The sequence below is a fragment of the Peromyscus leucopus genome, chromosome 6 (genome assembly GCF_004664715.2).
Source record: "Peromyscus leucopus breed LL Stock chromosome 6, UCI_PerLeu_2.1, whole genome shotgun sequence".
Lineage (NCBI taxonomy): Eukaryota > Metazoa > Chordata > Mammalia > Rodentia > Cricetidae > Peromyscus > Peromyscus leucopus.
In genome coordinates this window covers 44,108,439-44,127,930 of record NC_051068.1, presented here as the reverse complement: position 1 = coordinate 44,127,930, position 19,492 = coordinate 44,108,439, and the positions used below count along the sequence as shown (strand labels likewise).

The window sequence follows — 19,492 nt, the reverse complement described above, 5'->3', positions numbered from 1 at the left end:
CTTGGGGCAAAGCCACAACAAACTTTCACTTATTTAGTGAGTACAAAGCCATCACTGGTCTTGTCTACTTGGCCGACTCTCCTTGTCATGTCAACTTCCCACATTCCTGGAGTTCTCAGACTTAGATCCTGTTCCTCTTTGGATTAATGATTCATTAAATAGAGCCCTGCTCTTCTTGAAACAAAACGTCATGTACTATAATGACTCCGAAAATAATCAGAAAATCCAGGGTGTGTGCACCAAGTAAATTTCAGTCAGTTGCTGGCTCATAAACTTTTAAAATCTGTCATTTGGGCTAGAGAGATGGCTCAGCAGTTAAGAGCACTGGCTGCTCCCCCAGAGGACCCAGGTTCAATTCCCAGCACCCACACAGCAGCTCACAACTGTCTGTAACTCCAGTTCTAGGGGATCCAACACCCCCATACAGACATACATTCAAGCAAAACACCAATGCACATAAAATAAAAATAAATCATTCCCAAAAAAGTTAATATACATTTTTTTAAAGTTAATTAAAAAAAAATCTGTCAGTCACTAACTTGGGGTCCACAATTCTCCACTTTTCACAGTCAGCACAAGAGGACAGTCACTCATTATGATGATAATCATGAGATTTTCCTAGAGAAATATTTAGTATTTCTCACTCACTAAGTAGAAGGTTGTATACACAGACTATCTAGAAGGTCTCAGTCATTGTCATGAAAATATAACTTATAAGCCAGTCTCATTACTTTATCTACCTCACAATAACAAATAACATTTTGTATTTTTTTTTTTTTTTTTTTTTTTTTTTTTTTTTTTTTTTTTTTTTTTTTTTTTTTAACTTTCTCTTTACTTGTTTTATTCTTACCACTCTCAATACAAATTCTTTGATGTATTGTTAATGTGAATAAATGTTATTTATGTCACTTATTGGTGTTCTATATATTTTTACAAAATTCTTCTCTTAAATTGACTTGGCTTCTCACATCTGTAAATGGAACCTTCCAATATATCAAGTATTACCAGTCACATCATAGATTAGTAAATATGTAAGCATACATTTAACATGCCCATTGAAAAGCTCATTCTCATTGGCTGTACTGAATTCTACTTAAATGTTGATTTTTTTTTATGTAATGTCTCATTGATAACACAACGTTAAAGCTTTAAGAATAGTCACCCATTTCACATTTTAGGATGAAGAATGTTTTATTTGTCCCACACTCACTCAGAATGGTCATATTGCACAATTATATAATGAACTCTTTAATTATTATTTGATCTCTATTCTTCATAATTTACTTTGTACTTGAATAGACTCTTTTAAATTCCGGTTTTAATTTTATGCCTTCATTCTCAGATCTTTGATAAATTCAATATGAATATTTATATTTATCACTTTCCAACTAGATAATGTTATTGGGAAATCATTAAGATAGTATTATATTACAAGCTTTAGGTACATATATATGCAAGAATATAAATATTAATTTAAATTTTTTATTAGAAACTCAGAAGTGTGAACTAAATCATATGTTTGCTCTTCAGTATAGATTTCTGGTGTATCACTAAAAGTTATATCATATTAACATCCAAAGCATAGTACCTTGGAACCTGTCAGATTGTATCATTGGGCCAAGAGGTAATGTGATGTCTCCATCCTTATGCCCATACAGAGTCTGTTTCCTGAGCCCCTGTCCATTCAGAGTGGGTCTGTGCAATTCCTCAAAGCCTTGTGGGAGAAGACGCAGGCCAGTGGGACCCACAGCTTTGAAGATGCCATGACAGAGTCCACATTTCCACAGCAGAAGGTAAATGCTTTTCTCCTCACATGTGGTATTTTAAACCAAGAGTCAATATTGTGTTCAAATGGTTTGCATTTGTTCTTAACAGTTCCATTTTCCCTTCTTTGTTTCCCTTCTGTTATTATCAGAAAATAGTTATTAAACAATTACCTTTGGAATTTGATCTTATTGTACCTACCTGTAATCCTAGCACTCAGGAAGCCAAAGCAGAAGGATTACAAGTTCAAGGTCAAGCTGGGCTATATAGTCAGGCCCTGAGTCAATAATAGCAATCACCCTCGTGATAGCAATAGTATCACCTTCATGGTAGACTGAAACCTCCTTAGCAGGCAGCTGTACCAGAAAATATATCACAGGGCAGAATAGACCTGGCTTTTGGATAAAGGGCAGGTGTGGTACAGGGACTCTGGTGAGCTCAGAGTTTCCTGTGAGAAAAGTCATGGGGCTGTGTGGAGCAGGGAATGCTTACTGTAAGCCTGACCAAAGACAGGAACCATACTTGGAAGGCTGGACTACTTTGGGGTTGATGAAGGTGCCATGATTTGACATAATATGGACACTTTCGAATCCCCCAATGTCATTAACCCTATTTAATGTGCTGTGTGATAGAATAAAGAGGTGTGTGTTGAGGAATTAAATCATGGGGCAAAACCCTTGTAAATGCATTGGGAGCAGACCAAGCTCTTCCCCCACCAGGAGCAGACAAGCTCTTACCACACATCACACTTTCCAGGACCTTGGTCTTAGATAGCCTGACTTCTGGGACTGTAAGAAATAAATTCTATGCTGGGCGGTGGTGGCACACGCCTTTAATCCCAGCACTCGGGAGGCAGAGGCAGGCGGATCTCTGTGAGTTCGAGGCCAGCCTGGACTACAGAAGGAGTTCCAGGAAAGGCACAAAACTACACTGAGAAACACTGTCTCAAAAAATAAAAATTAAAATTAAAATAAAAAATAAAATAAAAGAAATAAATTCTACAAGTGTCTCAGCCCAGCATATTTTGTTAACACCAGCAGATGAAGATAGGAAGGTGCCATGTTTGTGCATTTTGGTGGTTGAAATGGTTGTCACAGAGGAAGGTATGACAGGAGGTATGGATTTGGGAGTCACAAGGTAGCACTTGGTATCATTTCTGTAGACTGGGTCACTCAAGAGATGATGATGTGGGAAATATAGATGGCTACTGAAAACTTCTCTGACCATTGCTGCCTTCCCACAATAAGCCATGTCTAGACCAAGGACTCTGATTATTGGTTTTACTCTTAAGAATTCCCAGTGATGAGTGTTGGATGCCAAGTGGGAAATCCAGAGTTTTTGATATATTTGACCATTGTCTCTAACCTCATTTTACTGATTTTTTTTAAATTGTACATTTTCATGGAGTATTTTGGAATACTTAAATACATGTATAATATTCAAATTAGGATAAATATCTCAATGTCAAACATTTAGTATTTTGTGAAAAAAAATCAAAATCTGTTATTATAGCTCTTTGAAATGTATATACACTGTCAACTATCTATAGTCACTCTACTGCACAATGTCTGTCTCTTGTCTAGCTATAACTTGGTACCATCTGGCCAACCTTCCCCTTCTCTCCCTCCACTGGTTCTGCTTTTGAGAAAGGAAATAAGCATGTCAATTTAAAGTAAAGTCAAACAAGAACTTGGGAGATGTCTCCTTGGGTAAGGACTTTTGCTCTACAAGCAAGAAGGCCTGAGTTCAAAGCCCCAGCATCACATTTTCTAAAAGGCATGGCTTCATGTGCATGGACCCCAGGGACCTGGGGGCAGAGACAGGAAGCAGATTCTCAGAGGCTGCAGGTAGCCAGCCTCACACAAACAGTGAGCTTCTGCTTTAGTGAGGAACCCTGTCTTAGGAATGAGACAGAAAGCAAGAGAGAAAGACATCAATGCCCTCTGTACCCTGCATGTCCATGCACTAGCATGTGCACACACACACACAATGCATGTGCACGCACAGGTGTACACAGTAAGGAAGTACAAACAAGCGGCAAATCAATCCAAACCTGTTACATTGTGAAAATATCTCTTACATGAGGGATAGCCAACAGGATGCCTGAAGAAAACAGAGGAACAGTCAACTTCTGTTCCCCTGTCTTTTGGCGTTGGTTTAAGAATATGACGCTTGGTGTTGAGAGAAAAAGGAAATCCCACAACCACGTCAGCAGAAAGTAAATGAAATTCTTTGCATATTTCACTCAAATTTTCAACTGTTATATTATGCTTAAGGACAATGCATCCAATTCTTACAAATTTTTTAAGCATTAGCTATTTTAACTGGAGACGACAAGAAAATTAAAACTTGGCACCTACTTCAAGTTCTAAGAGATTAAAAAATTACTTGGCAATCAGTTTTGTACTTGCTGTTACTGTTATTCATATTCTTGCTTCATGCCAATAAATATCCCTCCAGGGAAAAGTTAACTGTAAAGCCAATTTTTGGAAATGTTCTAAGTTTCATAATTTGGTTTATTCATGAGAGAAGAAAAACGCTGGTGTCTGGGATGTACATGGTGTGGCAAAGTTGTCTGTCCCAAAATTTCTCAATCATACCTCCTTGCTACCATTCTCCATATTAAGTTCAAAATAGCTGAGACTTGTGCAGGAACTTCTTTATTTCCATAGTATGTTCCAGAATATACACAAACACCACATGTGCGCACACACACACAAACACACACACACACACACACACACACACACACATACACGTGTGTATGCACAGTGGTATGGAAGTGATGGCATTTGTCTCTCTGCTTCTGAACTTTCACTCCAGTCTAGAGAATTCAGGCTCTCAAGAGAAACAGGTGCTCAAAAGAAGACACATCTGAGAGAATGCTTGAGGATCTAGAATATGACTCTGTAGTATTTTTAAATAGAAACTTGGAATTTTAGAACTGAGGTCTGTCACCAAGATTCATGAAATTAAGACCATGTATGATGGCTTACACATGTTATCCTCCCACTTACCTGAAGCTGAGACAATAGCAAATATCTGAGGGCAGAGATTTCCTCAAATTTACCATTTTATTTCCGTGGTCATACGGTACTTGACCCAAACAATAAGTGTCCGTTGAGCAAACAGATACTGTCTTGTCCAAATGTTACAATTGGAAACAAGGGGACCTGTTGAAAGTCAGTAGCAGAACTGGAGCTAGACTGCATACCAAGGTGACAACAGGGCTGTCACCAATGCATCTGGTTCTTCTCTCGTCTGGACACAGGCGAGCATCACATTCTTGAAGCATGGCTTGGCCTGGAGGCTTATCCCAGCCCATGAAACATAAGAAGAGTTCTGTGTCACCCCAGTCCTAGACTTTTAAATGTGAGTGTCTGTGTTTTCTCCCTTCTCCTACCCTGGTGACTAGAAGCAATTACTGATACTAGGTTGACAGAAGGTGGAAACAGCCTGGGATTCTGAGCTCTGAACAGAAGACAGCTGATCCCATCACTTGTGTTGCATGAGAAGGACCAACATTTTGTTCTGTCGAGCACTGAAATTTCATACTGGTTAGAGCAGCATTCCTTACCTTTCTTCCTCTATACACAGGACTGAATAGCATGACCTGGGGTTAAAACCTGCCTTTGCCACTCACTGGGGCCTTTGTCTCTGTACCCCAGTTTCCTTTTGTGTCCCCCACAGCCCCCACTGCTGCCTCTCTCTCCCTCCTCTTTCCCTCCTCCCTTCCTCTTTCCTCTTGCATCCCTCCTCCCTCTTATTCTACCCCTATTCCTGTTCCTGTCACTCTCCCCCTATACAACACAATTCAAATCTGCCTTAGATGCACTGAGAAAAATTCAGAGTAGAGATAGAAAGATTAATTTCAAGGATAATCTCTTATAATTTTATAATTTAATCAGACCAACATTATCAGAGAGCATTCTCCAGATTTCCAAGAATTTTCAGCATAAAATTCAATGCATTTATCATTTACAAATTCTTACCAATCTCACAGAAGAATTGAAGTGTGACATCTTTATATAATGCTATACTTCAAAGTTACAAAACTATGAGAAAAAAGTTAGTATTATTTGTATGATGCATATTTTCACTGGTTCAAGTGAAAAAAATATCATCACTAGATATTCATGGCACAAAAAATTTGAATGAGATCCAAACTTTTATTAACCACATATTTTGTATCAAATGTTATTGTCTGTGTCTTAGTTATGCTAGACCATGACCAAGGCAACTTATGAAAGAGAGAGTTTATGAGGGCTTACAGTTCTAGAAGGTAAGAGTCCCTGACCATCATGGCAGAGAGCACAGCATCAGGCAGGCAGACAGGCATGGTGCTGGAGCAGTAGCTGAGCACTTCCACTCTTATCTTCAAGTAGGAAGCAGAGATAGAGCACTGGGAATGGTGTAGGCTTTTGAAACCTCAAAGCCCACCCCAGTGACACACCTTCTCCAACAAGATCATACCTCCTAATCCTTCCTAAACAGTTCCACCAACTGGGGTCCAAGCATTCAAACATGTGTGCCCTTGAGACCCCTTTTATTCAAACCACCACAGTCTGTCTCCCTAATGAGATATGTCTTACACAAGAAGTACACTTTGCCCCCAAAGAATCATAAACATATAATGTCATTCAATGATATGTGTTGACTGAACAAAATGAATGAGCAACATTACTAACTAGAAATAGAACTATTTTAGAATTATACATATTTGTCTAACAAAAGAAATTAATCATTAGTGATGAAATATTAGAAATGTTTTTATTTCATTTTCAATTAAAACCAGAATATACACTGTCATTTAATATTTAGTCTTGTTTGAAAGCATCAATATAAAAGCATGGATTTTGTCTGTCAGTTCATATGACCCAGGTATCTAAAGAGCCTGCCTGGCTCACTGTAGCCATGAAAAGTAACATGACCTACTGAACAAGTAGAACACCAGATAGAAATAACAAGTAGAGTCTTACAAATAAGGAGTTAAAATCAACAGTACACTAATATAGTGTAGAGATAAAGAATCCTTTTACAGTCAGTTGGTGGCAGATGCTCATGCTCCCAGTACTTGGGAAGGTAAGAGACCCTACATTGCAAGTTCAACACCAGTCTGTGCTCCTTTGTTTTTTCTTACAAAACAAAAGAAAAAAAATGTGAAAAGGTAAAAAGGAAAGTAGGGGGAAAAGAACCCTATTGAAGTAAATAGTACTAATAACAATAATATTAATCTTATACTGAGTATTTAGGATGTGTCAATCACTGTCCAGTGTTGTTTTTAACTAGGTGTTGGACCAGAGAATTTCATGCAGATAGGTAAGTAAGTAGCACTGAGTTGGATTCTCAGCCCCCAATTCCAGCATCATGACATAAATGCATTAGCATTCCTATTTTACAGTAATTAATTATGTAGGGAAAAATGAATTTCCTCAGAGACACAGAACCAGGACTTGAAACAGGGCTTGAATGAATGTGTGATGGGTCAGTTCCTGGATGGGAGTCATAAGTAGTAAAAGGATGTCAATGATTCCTGAGTTAATTCATGTGTTAACTGATTTCCAATTTAAATTCTAGTGGGGTGATTTCTGAGATTTTGAAGTAAGGATAAAATATTGTCAAAAGGGACCAACAAGCAATGGGTAAAAGCGCTGACTGTAAATCTCATGCCCTGAGTCTGATACTAGGAACTCATGGTAGAAGAAGAGAACTGACTCTCAGAAGTTGTCCTCTGACCTCCACATATGTGCCAGCGCACACATATATCTGTGTGCGTGTGCGTGCACACACACACACGTAGTTTTTAAAATACTAGTTTAAGTTTCTAAGGTTAAAAAAAGTGAAATAGCTGCAACCTAAATATCAAAATATAACAAAAAAGTGTAATGATTAAATCACCCTACTTCTTCAAAAAAAGAAATAACACACAGTCAAATAGAACAAAGTGTTTAGTCCAAAAACTATGAGGAATATGTACACACAGTATATTAAGGGGAAAATATGTAAAGGAAGTTAAATATTTTCTTTAAAACTTGCAAGAAAGAGAAATAAATATCAACTCCTTAGCACTAACTTAAACATACAGAAAAATGTGAGAGCACGTGCTGTAATGAAAACTCAGTGGTATATTGTTTGCTGCTCTAGCTGGTGGTGTGAACCAGGGAGAGTGGGGCCTAAAAATGAGGCAGACTAAAGTCTCATGCAATAGCCAGCTTTACTCAGAACAGCAGTTTACATTCTGAGCCTTAAGAAGTCACCTGAGTAAAGTGTACAATCACAGGGACAAGCCCCACATGGCGAAAGCATGTTTTTTTTTCACAGAGGCATGTGAATAAATAACAACAGCCAGCTGTAACAAACAATCTGAAGTAAGCTCACTCCTGTCTGTGATACCTGGGAGGGGCACAGAACTGCATTCCAAGAACAACCGGTTTACAGGCAAACAGGGATCGCAAGACTCTGTCTTTATTTGGAGTTTTCTCATTAGGTCTCAGAAATCTCCTCACACCGCTGTATTCATGCACTATGTTCCGGCAGTATATCCACGATCGCGCTCAGCATTTATGCTTCTACCAGAGCTCCTATCTAATAGGAAGACGTGAGAACTCAGAGCGCTAGGAGCTGACACAGAGGAAACCATAGAAAGAGGGGGTGGTGACACACAGAGAGAAATTATGGACCAAGAGGTCACGTGTGCAGAAAATACAAAACCATTTAATTTTTAGAACTTATAATGAGGAACAAGAAGTTACCTGATGTAAGATCAAGAATCACCTAGACATGAAAATGCTATAAAAATATCATTTATGACAAAAATAAATCTATAAGGAACGTAAAGATAATCATTTAATAAAAAAAGGTACCATGTTTGTTACTTCTCTTATCTCTGGGCTAAAATACCTGACAAGAAGCAGTTGAAAGGAGGAAGGGTCTCTCTGGCTTGCAGTTTCAAGGGCTACACTCCATCAGCTCAGGGAAGACCTCATGGTATGAGCAGGCCACCAGCTGGCACACTGCAGATTCAATCAGGATACAGACAGCCCACAGAAAGTGGGGCTGGGATTGGGATTTAAAACCTCAAAGCCCACAAGCAGTGATCCACTTCTTCCACCAAGGCTCCACCTCCTAAGAGTTTAACAACCCTCCCAGACAGCACTTTCAGCCAAAGGCCAAGTATTCAAACCCATGAGTCCATGGAGTACACTTAACATTCAAACCACAATAGAAAAGAATTCTTTAATGAACAATTTTTTTTTTACATTAACAAACGCCTTACTGGAAGACCTGAATTGCTGAAATGTTGGGGTTTTTTGTTTGTTTGTTTGTTTGTTTTTGTTTTTTTTCTCTCTCTCTCTTTTCTCTTTTGACTCTTTGGGGGACCTGCTACCCAGCTCCCAAATAATCACACACTGAGACGTATTCTTATTTATAAATGCCTGGCCTTAGCTTGGCTTATTTCTAGCCAGCTTTTCTTCACTTAAAATTTCCTTTTGCTGCATGGCAGTGGCGGTGGTGCACACCTTTAATCCCAGCACTCAGGAGGCAGTGACAGGGGTCTGTGAGTGTAAGGCCAGCCTGGGCTACAGAGTGAGTTCCAGACAGGCTCCGAAACCACAGAGAAACCCTGTCTCAAGAAAAATTTTTTTAAAAATATCCTTTTGCCTCTGGGTTTTTGTCTTTCTCTATTCTATATACCTTCTTTACTTCTTACTCCATGGCTTGCTGTGTAGCTGGGCGACTCGCCCCTAATGTCCTCCTCTCCTTTTCTCCCTGATCTCTCTTCCCAAATTTCTCCTCCTATTTATTCTCTCTGCCTGCCAGCCCCACCTATCCTTTCTCTTTCCTCACCATTGGCCATCCAGTTCTTTATTAGACCATCAGGTGTTTTAGACAGGCAAAGTAACACAACTTCACAGAGTTAAACAACTGCGACAACGTAAAAGAATGCAACACATCTTTGCATCATTAAACAAATGTTCCACAGCATAAACAAACGTAACACATCTTCAACTAATATTCCACAACACTGAAAAGATACATCATTCATATGAATAGGAAGTCATTATCACAACGAACATTTTTCCATATGAAAATATGAATACAGTGCTATTCCTGATCATATCAGCAATAGAATTTCTCCACTCTGATTCTGTTATTGCTGCTAGTTTGTTTTTGTTTGGGTTCATCTGGAACAGAGGACTGAGCAAAGGCCTGGTGCATGCTAGGTAAATCCTCTAACACTGAACTACGTGCGGTCAGCCTTCTTTCCACTTTCTATTTTGAGATAGTGTCTCACTAAATTGGTCCAGGATGACCTTGAACTCACAAGATCTCTTTACTTGAGCATCCTGAGTATCTAGGGTAGCAGGCCTATGCCACCAGGCCCAGCCTCTTCATGCTGATCCTAAATTGTAAATGAACAGAAGAATTGTAAGAAATAAAAGTAAGGAGGAAATTTTTCTATTCTGAAAAGAAAGCTTATTCTAACCTATGCTAGTTCTTTGTTGTTGTTGTTGTTGTTGTTTTCTGGAGCTGAGGACTGAACCCAGGGCCTTGCGCTTGCTAGGCCAGCGCTCTACCACTGAGCTAAATTCCTAACCCCTCCATGCTTGCTCTTATTGCTTCAGAAGTAAATCAACAATAAAAAGTAGAATCAGAAACCTAGCAAAGTGGTGCATGCCTTTAATCCCAACACTCAGGAAGCAGAGGCAACCGGATCTCTGAGTTCAAGTCCAGCCCCTTCTACAGAGATAGTTCCAGGACAGCCAGGGCTACACAGAGAAACCCTGTCTCAACCTCACCACCACCACCACCACCTCCACCACCACTACCACCACCACCACCACCACCACCATCACCACCACCACCAAAAACAAGATTAGAGTCTGAGCCAGACATGGTGGTACACCATTGTAATCCTAGCACTTGACTTGAGAGGCTGAGGCAGGAGAATCATCAGAGTGTTTTAAATCACACAGGACTACATTCCAAAACTCTATCTCAAAGCAAAAAGAAATAAAGAACAGAGTCCATAGCCAGTCTTGAATTCCACAGGTAACAGAAGAAAGAGTTCAGGTCATCTAGAACAAAGTTAAATATTTATAAAATAGCATGATGATTTGTGTCTTTACTAGGTTCAAAAGGTAGAATTAGGTCCATCTCAAACACTGTGGAGAGAAATTGAAGACCTAAATATAATTAGTAAAATTTTACACTAATTAGAAGAAAATACCAAAAGTCATCTGAAAACTTCAGGACAAGAAAAAATTTAGGGCACAAATGAGCAAAACTCATAGAGAAAATATGAATAAATTTAACTACCTAAAAAGTTTAATTTCTGTCTAGTTAAATACACTGTAACAAAGTTAAAGACTTTGTTACACAAGCTGGAGAAAGTATTTGAAATACTTATAATGAATTTCAAGTGACCAAATCATGGAGGACAAGATGTTCAGACACAATGTCACTGAAGTGACTGATTTAAATGTTTTTAATGTTGTGCAATTTTATAATAGCCAGATTGACAAAAATAAAATCTTGTGATAATACCAAGATGCCCAAATTGACAATAATAGGAAAAAATGGAGATTTCATATACTATTAATATCAAAGCAGGTAGACTTAATTAAAAGTACTTAAGAAAAATCTATGTAATCATTAGTTTGACAGTCAGAGTGAATGAGGAATAGTCTTTCCAAAAGTCTTAATCACAGTTAAGTTTATCAGGAAAAAAAAATACTTAAGCATAAGGAAGTTTTGTATTATAATACAAAAATATTCTGTCCTAAACAAGGCGTAAGGCTATTTTCTCAGTTACAGCCTTCTTTAAAAGGCAACTTGAGCCAGATCTGGTATCACAGGACTATCACAGTTTCTTGGGAGGCCAAACCAGGAAGATCACCAGTTCAAGGCCAGCATGCACCACAGAGTGAGTTCTAGGCCTACCTTGTCAAATGAGCAATATCTTGACTCAAAATTAAAAAGCAACCCTAGGAGATACATCTCAGTGGCAGAACACTTGCCTAGCACACACAAGGCCCGGGGTCTAGGCCAGAACAGCTCCCCGCACCACCCCTCCAAAGTGATCTGGCAGTAGCTGGTGACTTATTATTCATGTGTGCTAATACCATGTGCTTCCACGTCTAGGCAAAGCATTCACACACCTGCAACAGGAAACACATGCAGAGATGTGAACTCCAGTGTTGTTTGTATCAACACCTTCAGGAGCAGCACAAACCTCCAACAAAAGACTGAAGAAAAGCATGGTCGCAGAACTGGGCTTAACAACAAAAGGAGCATATGAAATAACAAGATCAATTTTTGGAATATAAGATTTCAATGAGGAAATTGCAAAACTTACATAAGCCCTGTGATAGCTTGCATAAATTTTTAAAATGCATCAAGCAGTCTTAGCTTGCTATAAAAATACACTTCAGAATCAGGGTACAGCTTTGATGGATGGGGTTGCTTTTGGGTAAACAAGACTGAGAAAAGCAGGAGAGTCTTGCTGGTGAGAGGAGTTAAGGAGATCTCAAATTCACCTGAGATTTTATCTTATTTTACTTATATATTGTGATTTTTGAGGTGGAGTCTCTCTAAAGTCACTAAGCAGTCTACCCTGGCCCCGAACTCCTTATCTCTTTGCCTCTGCTGGAATCACAGGCATGGACCACAACAAACAGCGCTGTAAGTTTTTATTTAAATAATCTAGAAAAAAATACCATTTTTCCCATTTAGCTGAGAAGCTCGTAGTCATTCATTACATTATTCTTTGCACATGTTTTTCTGTTCTTAATTTTATTAAACTAATAAATTTAATCTGTCAAGGAGTAGAGGAACACAAAATAAAGATAAAAAAAATAAAAAAGCGATCATAATAATAAATAAAAATATTATGTACAAACATAGGAACAGTTAATATCTTAAATAAAACTCTATCTAAAAAAAAATAAATTAATAGAACATAAGAATACAAAAAAAAATGGAAAACTTGAACTCGTTAAATGTGAAGACAATACTAAAATATTACCACATAAAGTATGTTAAGAAAGTAAACGGTGAGAGATGACTGGGCATTAAAGCTAGCTCACAACAGAAACATAAGAAGTACAGCTATTATAAACATAATGTATGAAACAGTATCGTTAAGTGTATTTAAGTTCAAGATTACTTACAGAGCTTACTGTTAAAAAACAGGAATCAAGTACTCTAAAGCATTGCTTCACAAGTGAGGACCTGAGTTGATTCAAGAACACATAAAAGCGACAAAGCAGCACATGTGTACTCCAGGATGAAAACTGGAGCAAGACAACGGTCCTGAGGCTGCTGCCAGCTAGCTGGCTTCTTGTATGTTCCAGCAATGAGAGAGCTGGCTCAAGGGAAAGGTGGAGTTCTTTCCAGTTTGCTTCCTCTTACTGTGATAAAGAACAGGCGGAAGCACTTGGTCGGAAAGGTTAGTTCGGCTTACGTGTCCAATACAGTGCACCACGAGGGAAGCGAGGCAGGTACTCAGGCAGAAACCTGACAGCGGAACGAAGCAGAGGCCATAGAAGAGTGCTGCTGCTTGCTGTTACTGGCTTGCTCTCTAAGGCTTGCTTAGCTTGTTTCTTCCTTCTTCCTTCCTTCCTTCCTTCCTTCCTTCCTTCCTTCCTTCCTTCCTTCTTCCTTCCTTCCTTCCTTCCTTCCTTCCTTCCTTCCTTCGCTTGTTTAGTTTTCTTTTAAAAATATTTTTATTGTTTGAAAATTTCATACACTATGTTGTGATCATATTCTTTTCCTTCCCCCAGCACCTCTCAGATCCCCTCCACCCACACGCCAAACTTCAAATCTTTCTTCAAATAAATAAATAGCAAAAACAGCGCAGACCGCCTGCCAGGGAAGGCACTACCTCAGTGGGCTCAGCCTCCCACATTAAATGCCACAAGAAAATGCCCCGCAAACTTGCAGACAGGCCAATTTGATGGAGCTTTTTCTCAGTTGAGATCTCTTCTTCCAGATGACTCTAGCTTGTATCAAATTGATAAAATCTAAACAGCATCTCTATATATGCATGTATATACATACACCTGTGCACACTCACACACACATACAAGGAAATGTATACATGTTAACTCTGCTTAATGGAGAAACCTTCCCCATGACTACTCAACATGTGCTCATAAAAAAATTGCATTATTTTTTAACTTTTATTTAAAGACACACACACAATACCTTCACACACTCACACACTCATTGGTATACAGCAGAACAGAACAAAAAGCAGTTTTAACTGACCCTGTGAACTTAAAGGCATTTTTACTACTACAGCGTTCTTCCCCTTTTCTTATTAAACTCTGACTTTATTTGTTTAGAATGTATTTTTAGCATGTGTCTGTATGTATGCATGCTCTATGTGAGAGGGTTCCTGTGGAAGCCAGAAGAGGGCACTGGATCCCCTGCAGCTGGAGTTATTACAGGGCTTACAAAGGTACTGAAAATCAAATACTGGACCTCTGGAAATGCAGAGTTCTCTTAACCACTGAGTCTCCCAACTCTGCATTTTAGCCCATTGTCCTTCCAAATAGCTCCCTCCCTGACCAAAGCATGTCAAATATTTGCACCTGAATAAACTTTTGAACCCTGTTCTCTCCAGCCCTTTGTCCCAATTCCTAGTCACACCCAACACCCCCCTCCCCGTGTGGTTCACCCCTTAGTCACTTAGTCACTAACGGAACACCTTTTCATGGCTTCTTCCAATAGACTCTTAGTTACACCTTTTTAGAAAATCTCTTTAACTTTGCCTCTGCTGTTAATGACACCCTCCCGTTTAGCCTGGTTCCTCACTCATGGACTCAAGCCCCTGCTCTGCGTCTAGGCTTCCCACCTAGTTGATCTGAAAGGGAGATTCAGCACCTTAGCCTGCCTGCTTCTGACACTGGCTCACACTGCCTTCCCTGGAGGCCTACTTTCCACAACCCTCTTTAGTTTGCCTTACCAACACACACTGCAGTTTCACAGAAGGCTCTGAATGTTGCATCCTGTGCATAAGCTCACTATTTACCTACCTGTGCATGAGCTCACCATATACCTACCTGTGCATAAGCTCACTATTTACTTACTTGTGCATTTATCTGTTCAAGCACATTAACACCATAATTTGAAACACTACGTCTAAGCCTTTGGGAGCATCCGAAGGTCTCATTTTGTTCCACCCAGAATTGAAGCTTCACTTTTATTTATGCTTCAACTCTCTGACCAGTTGCCCTGGGAACTGTCAGGTGTGTTTAAAACGATTGTGGACTGAAAACAAATCTCTAAATGGTAATCAGCTAGGACACATTTTTTAGAAATTTTATCTCAGCAGCAAATGTCATTTAACTATTTTTGTTTCCATGACAGGCACAGTCTTGGAGACCTCATTTCCATGGCATATGGGATTTCCCCATGCTTTGGGAACTGGGTCATGTGCATCAATAAAGATGCCGTCTCTCTCAAATTCTGGCCTGTCAGCAATCCCCCAGCTGTCTGGTCCTCTGATAATCAGAGCTCTGCTCCCCTCAAAGGGATGGACAGCAGATGCATGGATGGAATTATTAACAGCATTTTTTAAATGCTCCATGGAGGCCATCATTTCTTCAATAAATCAATTGATCTTCCTTCCTCTTTATAAAATTATTTTATAATAGACTTCACCTATGTTAGCAGATTTTTTAAAGTAAATTTTAATGTTGACCTATATAAAGCAATAGAACTTAAGGTTTTATATACTTCTTTGTTGTTTGTTTTCTTTGAGATAGGATTCCATGTAGCTCAGGCTAATTTTGAACTTATTTAGCTGAAGCTGTCCTTGAATTTCTAAGGCTCCTGCTTCCATATCCCTTGGGCTGAGATTATAGGTGTGTGCCAACATGCCTTAATACTTTTCTTTGGCCACAAGAGAAACTCACCTTTAGACAAAATGTACAAACTACTGTCTACTGAGCAGATTTCGGGTAAGCTTCCCTGACTAAGAGAATGATTTGCAAAGGCCTTGAAAGGAAAAACCCAAACAATGAGGAAGTGGGGAGGAGGGAAACCTTGGTATATTAGAGTGTTCTCCTCCAAATTTGTCAAATGTCCCATTTGAAACAAACAAACCACAACAAAAACAGAATTGTGAGCACACCTTCACACACATGTGTGTGCATGCATGTTTGTATTTTCACATAGTGTTCTTTTATTATAAAACATACTTGAAGTATTTTTTCATTTGTATCACATTCTTTTGGAGGGGAGAGCATATGTCAGGAGGCATATGAGGAGGTCGTGTTGTTTTTCTCTTCTACCATGTGGATCCCAAGGATTGAACTCAGGTTATAAGGCTTGGTGGGAAGTTCCTCTACCCATTGAGCTGTCCTACCAGCCCAGAAAAGAAAAATGTAGAGATAAGAAAAAATTTAAAAAGTGAAAATGTTCAACGTCTTTTAAATTCCATCAGAGAAATGTAAATAAAAACTACAAGGAGATATCTCCTTACCTGGGTTCAAAGATGAAAATTAACAAACTCTGGATAGAATATGGAGAAAATGGGACTCCTACACACTGTTGGTGGGAATGCAGATTGGTGCAGCTGCATGCGGGAAAGCAATATGAAAGCTCCTTTAGAAACTAAAGCTAGATTTTTCAGAGGATTCTACTATCCTGTGTCTGGGTATGTAACCAAAGGAAATGGTGTCAGCCTACATAGAGATGTCTACCACGTGTGTGCTGCCGCATTATTCACAATATCCAGTTCTTGGGATCACAAAGAGGGGTGTGAATAAGTCAGTGAAGAAGCTGCCAAGGAGCTCATCCAGTGATTAAGGAATAAGCAAAGTGAGGGCTGCAGCCAGGAACTGTTGATCCCAAAGATGGGAGGAGAAAGACCACTGACCCAAATCATCACAGCCAAGTTAATTAAAGCAAGCAACTAATTAGAGCAAGCTTTTTCTATTCATGTACATGGGCTGCGTCCACCTAAGTTGGGGTTCAAGAGATCAGCAATGGGGTGTGAAGAAGACAACATTTTTATAGCTCAGGGGTAGGGGGCTTTCAAATGGAGAATTTGACAGGCAAAGCAGAGTTACAGGAGCAGAACATAAGCATAACAAGTTAGTCATGATGACCTTCTGAAACAAAGACTGGATTGCAAGGTGGTCATAACAAGGTAGTCATAACAGCAGGTATTCATAAAACCCTTTTAAAAAAAATGGTGGGGTTACAAGATGGTTATTTGAAACAAAGGCATGGTTGTTGTTTCCTGGAATAGACAATACAGAATCATTTGTTGTTAAGGTAACAGGTAGAGGATACCCCATCCTTGAGAAAGAGATTTAATCATAAACAGGAATGAGCCTAGCTTGTCTTTACTCTAAGATGGCTTTTAAGCCATGAGGCAGACTGGTTCATCAGAACTAGAAGAGAGAATGAAAAAATGAGTGTGTGGGCACATGTGTGCATATGTGTGTGATAAACTATCACTCAGCCACAGTAGAAAATCCCAGAAGAATGCAGTGGGGCTGCTGGGCACTGAAGAGCAACTATTTGGATCTGAGGTAACAGTTTGTCCAGCTGTGATCAGACAGTTGGGTGCTGAGGTGCAGTTCATCTCAAGCTAAGAGAGATGTATTTTTGAGATGATCAAGGGTAAAGACACAGCCAAAAACTGAAAGTTCAAATTACTGAAACTTAAGTTTCAAAACACTGAAAGGTATTTTCTTACCTGTAAACCAGTTTTGGAAATGCATATGCAGTCTTCAGATCCAGGGTGGGGATACATTATTTTCTGAGAAGATAGCTGATTTGTGTTACGTCTCTCTTCACAAGAGTCCTTTGCTTCTCCTCCCAGACTCAGCAAATACTCTGCAATTGACTTTGGAAGCAACCACAGAAGCATTTTCACAACTGGTCAAGGTTAGCAAAGATAAGTTTTGGGGAGTCAGGGTAGATGAAGCTAACTTACCATATGTGTTCTCACCACACTCTGAGAATAGGCTCACACTGCAAAGTTATAATAAAAGAACTGTAACTTAACACAGGATAGGGTTTACCGTGGTGCATATAGCATCAATAAATTTTCACAACCATAGCCAAATACTCATTCCTCTGCAATTGGCATGATTGACATAGGAAGAGAGGTTTGAAGGTGAGGGGTCCTTGAAAGGAAAGATGCAGCCCTTAGGCATTTCTACACGCATGCCTGTTATGGATGCCTTGGGACCACTGAGTTTGGAAGTCCAACCAGATTCTAAATCTTGCCTCCCTAAACACTATCCCTACCTTCAGAAGAATTCATTCTTTTACCTTAACAGCTATCCTTCAGGGCCCCTATTTCAACAATTCTGGCCCCATGACCTGTTATGCTAAGTGATTACATATGATTTTGTAGCCACAATGGACCTAACTAAACGACAGTTTATTCACCATCCAAAACCAGATTTCTTTAATTGTTAAACACTGATCTGTTGTTTTGCCATCCTTGTTTTTGAATACTCGATTCCCTTAGAAAATCATTATCCTTACTTACACTAGTCTAAGAAAATAACTATCATCTCTCTCTATCCACTGTCCACATGTACCTTACTTATCCTGTGCATTTGCTTTAAATTATTTTTAAGTTAGCATAGAAGTGTTTTCTCAGTTAGCTGATAGTCAGGTCTATCATCATATCATATTTCCTCCGTGTTTCTCAAGCCAGACTGATAATGAAGCATGTTGATTTTACTACTGTAGTGAACATTCCTTCACAAGCAGCCAGATGTTCTGCATCATTCAAGGGATTTTTTTTTTTTAACTTTCACAAATACTTAGCAAAATAACTCTATTCCTAGGGGAACTGAGGAATGCAGTCCCTCTGAAATGTCTCTTCTAATCCAATGGAGGTTTACGCTGCTTTCGAAGTGATCAGTGCGAGCATAAGGTTTCTCTACTTTATGAGAGCAGAGGGGATCCCCCCACTGCTCTCATGGGGAGCACATAAGTTCTTGCAAACACTGGCACTAACCTGTTTTTAAGCAATATCATAGTGTGGTGACTAAAAATATAGCACCAGAGCTTGACTCCTGTCCCGACCATTTACTTACCTGCTCTTTGATTGTCCTGTGCCTTGGCTTCTTTACTGGCATGTATAACCTTATCAACATACTGCAGAATCACTTCATTTTAATGTCTCTATGCCTCTCATAACCTGTGGGATCGAGGTCCTCCAATTCATGTCTGCATTCCCCACACCCACTACGGCTCTATATTCTTAATCATAACAAAAGTTTCACTATTTGGGAATGAGTTTTATTTTCCCAGATAACCCAAATTTTATCTGTGCCAGGATGCATTATAAAAGGAAACGGCTCAATTTGAATATGTCTCAGTAAAAACTAAACTGCAGTCATGGGAAGATAGTTTAATTGGAAAAGTGCTTGAACCTGAGTTCAATTCTCAGCACCCATATTTTTAAAAACTAGGCATGGTTGCATAGACTCATGATCTCAGCATTGGGAAGGCAGAGGCAAATGGATCCTCCTGACTCCCTGGCCAACCGTCTCATATACTTGGCAAATTCTGGGCTGGTTAGAGATCTTGTCTCCAGTAAAGGTAGATGGCACCTGAGAAACAATACCCCAGATTGTCCTCTGAACTTCACCTGCTCCCATGGAATATGCGAGCGCGCATGCACGCACACACACAAAATGCACACACACACACACACACACACACACACACACACACACAAAAT

The 19,492-nt window shown here is 39.3% G+C and overlaps 1 protein-coding gene across 1 annotated transcript in view; it reads left to right on the top strand.

The window, feature by feature from the left end:
- The window catches only part of Veph1 (ventricular zone expressed PH domain containing 1), a 222,517-nt gene that overhangs the window by 156,202 nt on the left and 46,823 nt on the right, over window positions 1-19,492 (top strand). The window contains 1 exon segment of the mRNA XM_037206642.1: window positions 1,659-1,793. Coding sequence (XP_037062537.1) covers window positions 1,659-1,793 — 135 coding nt within the window.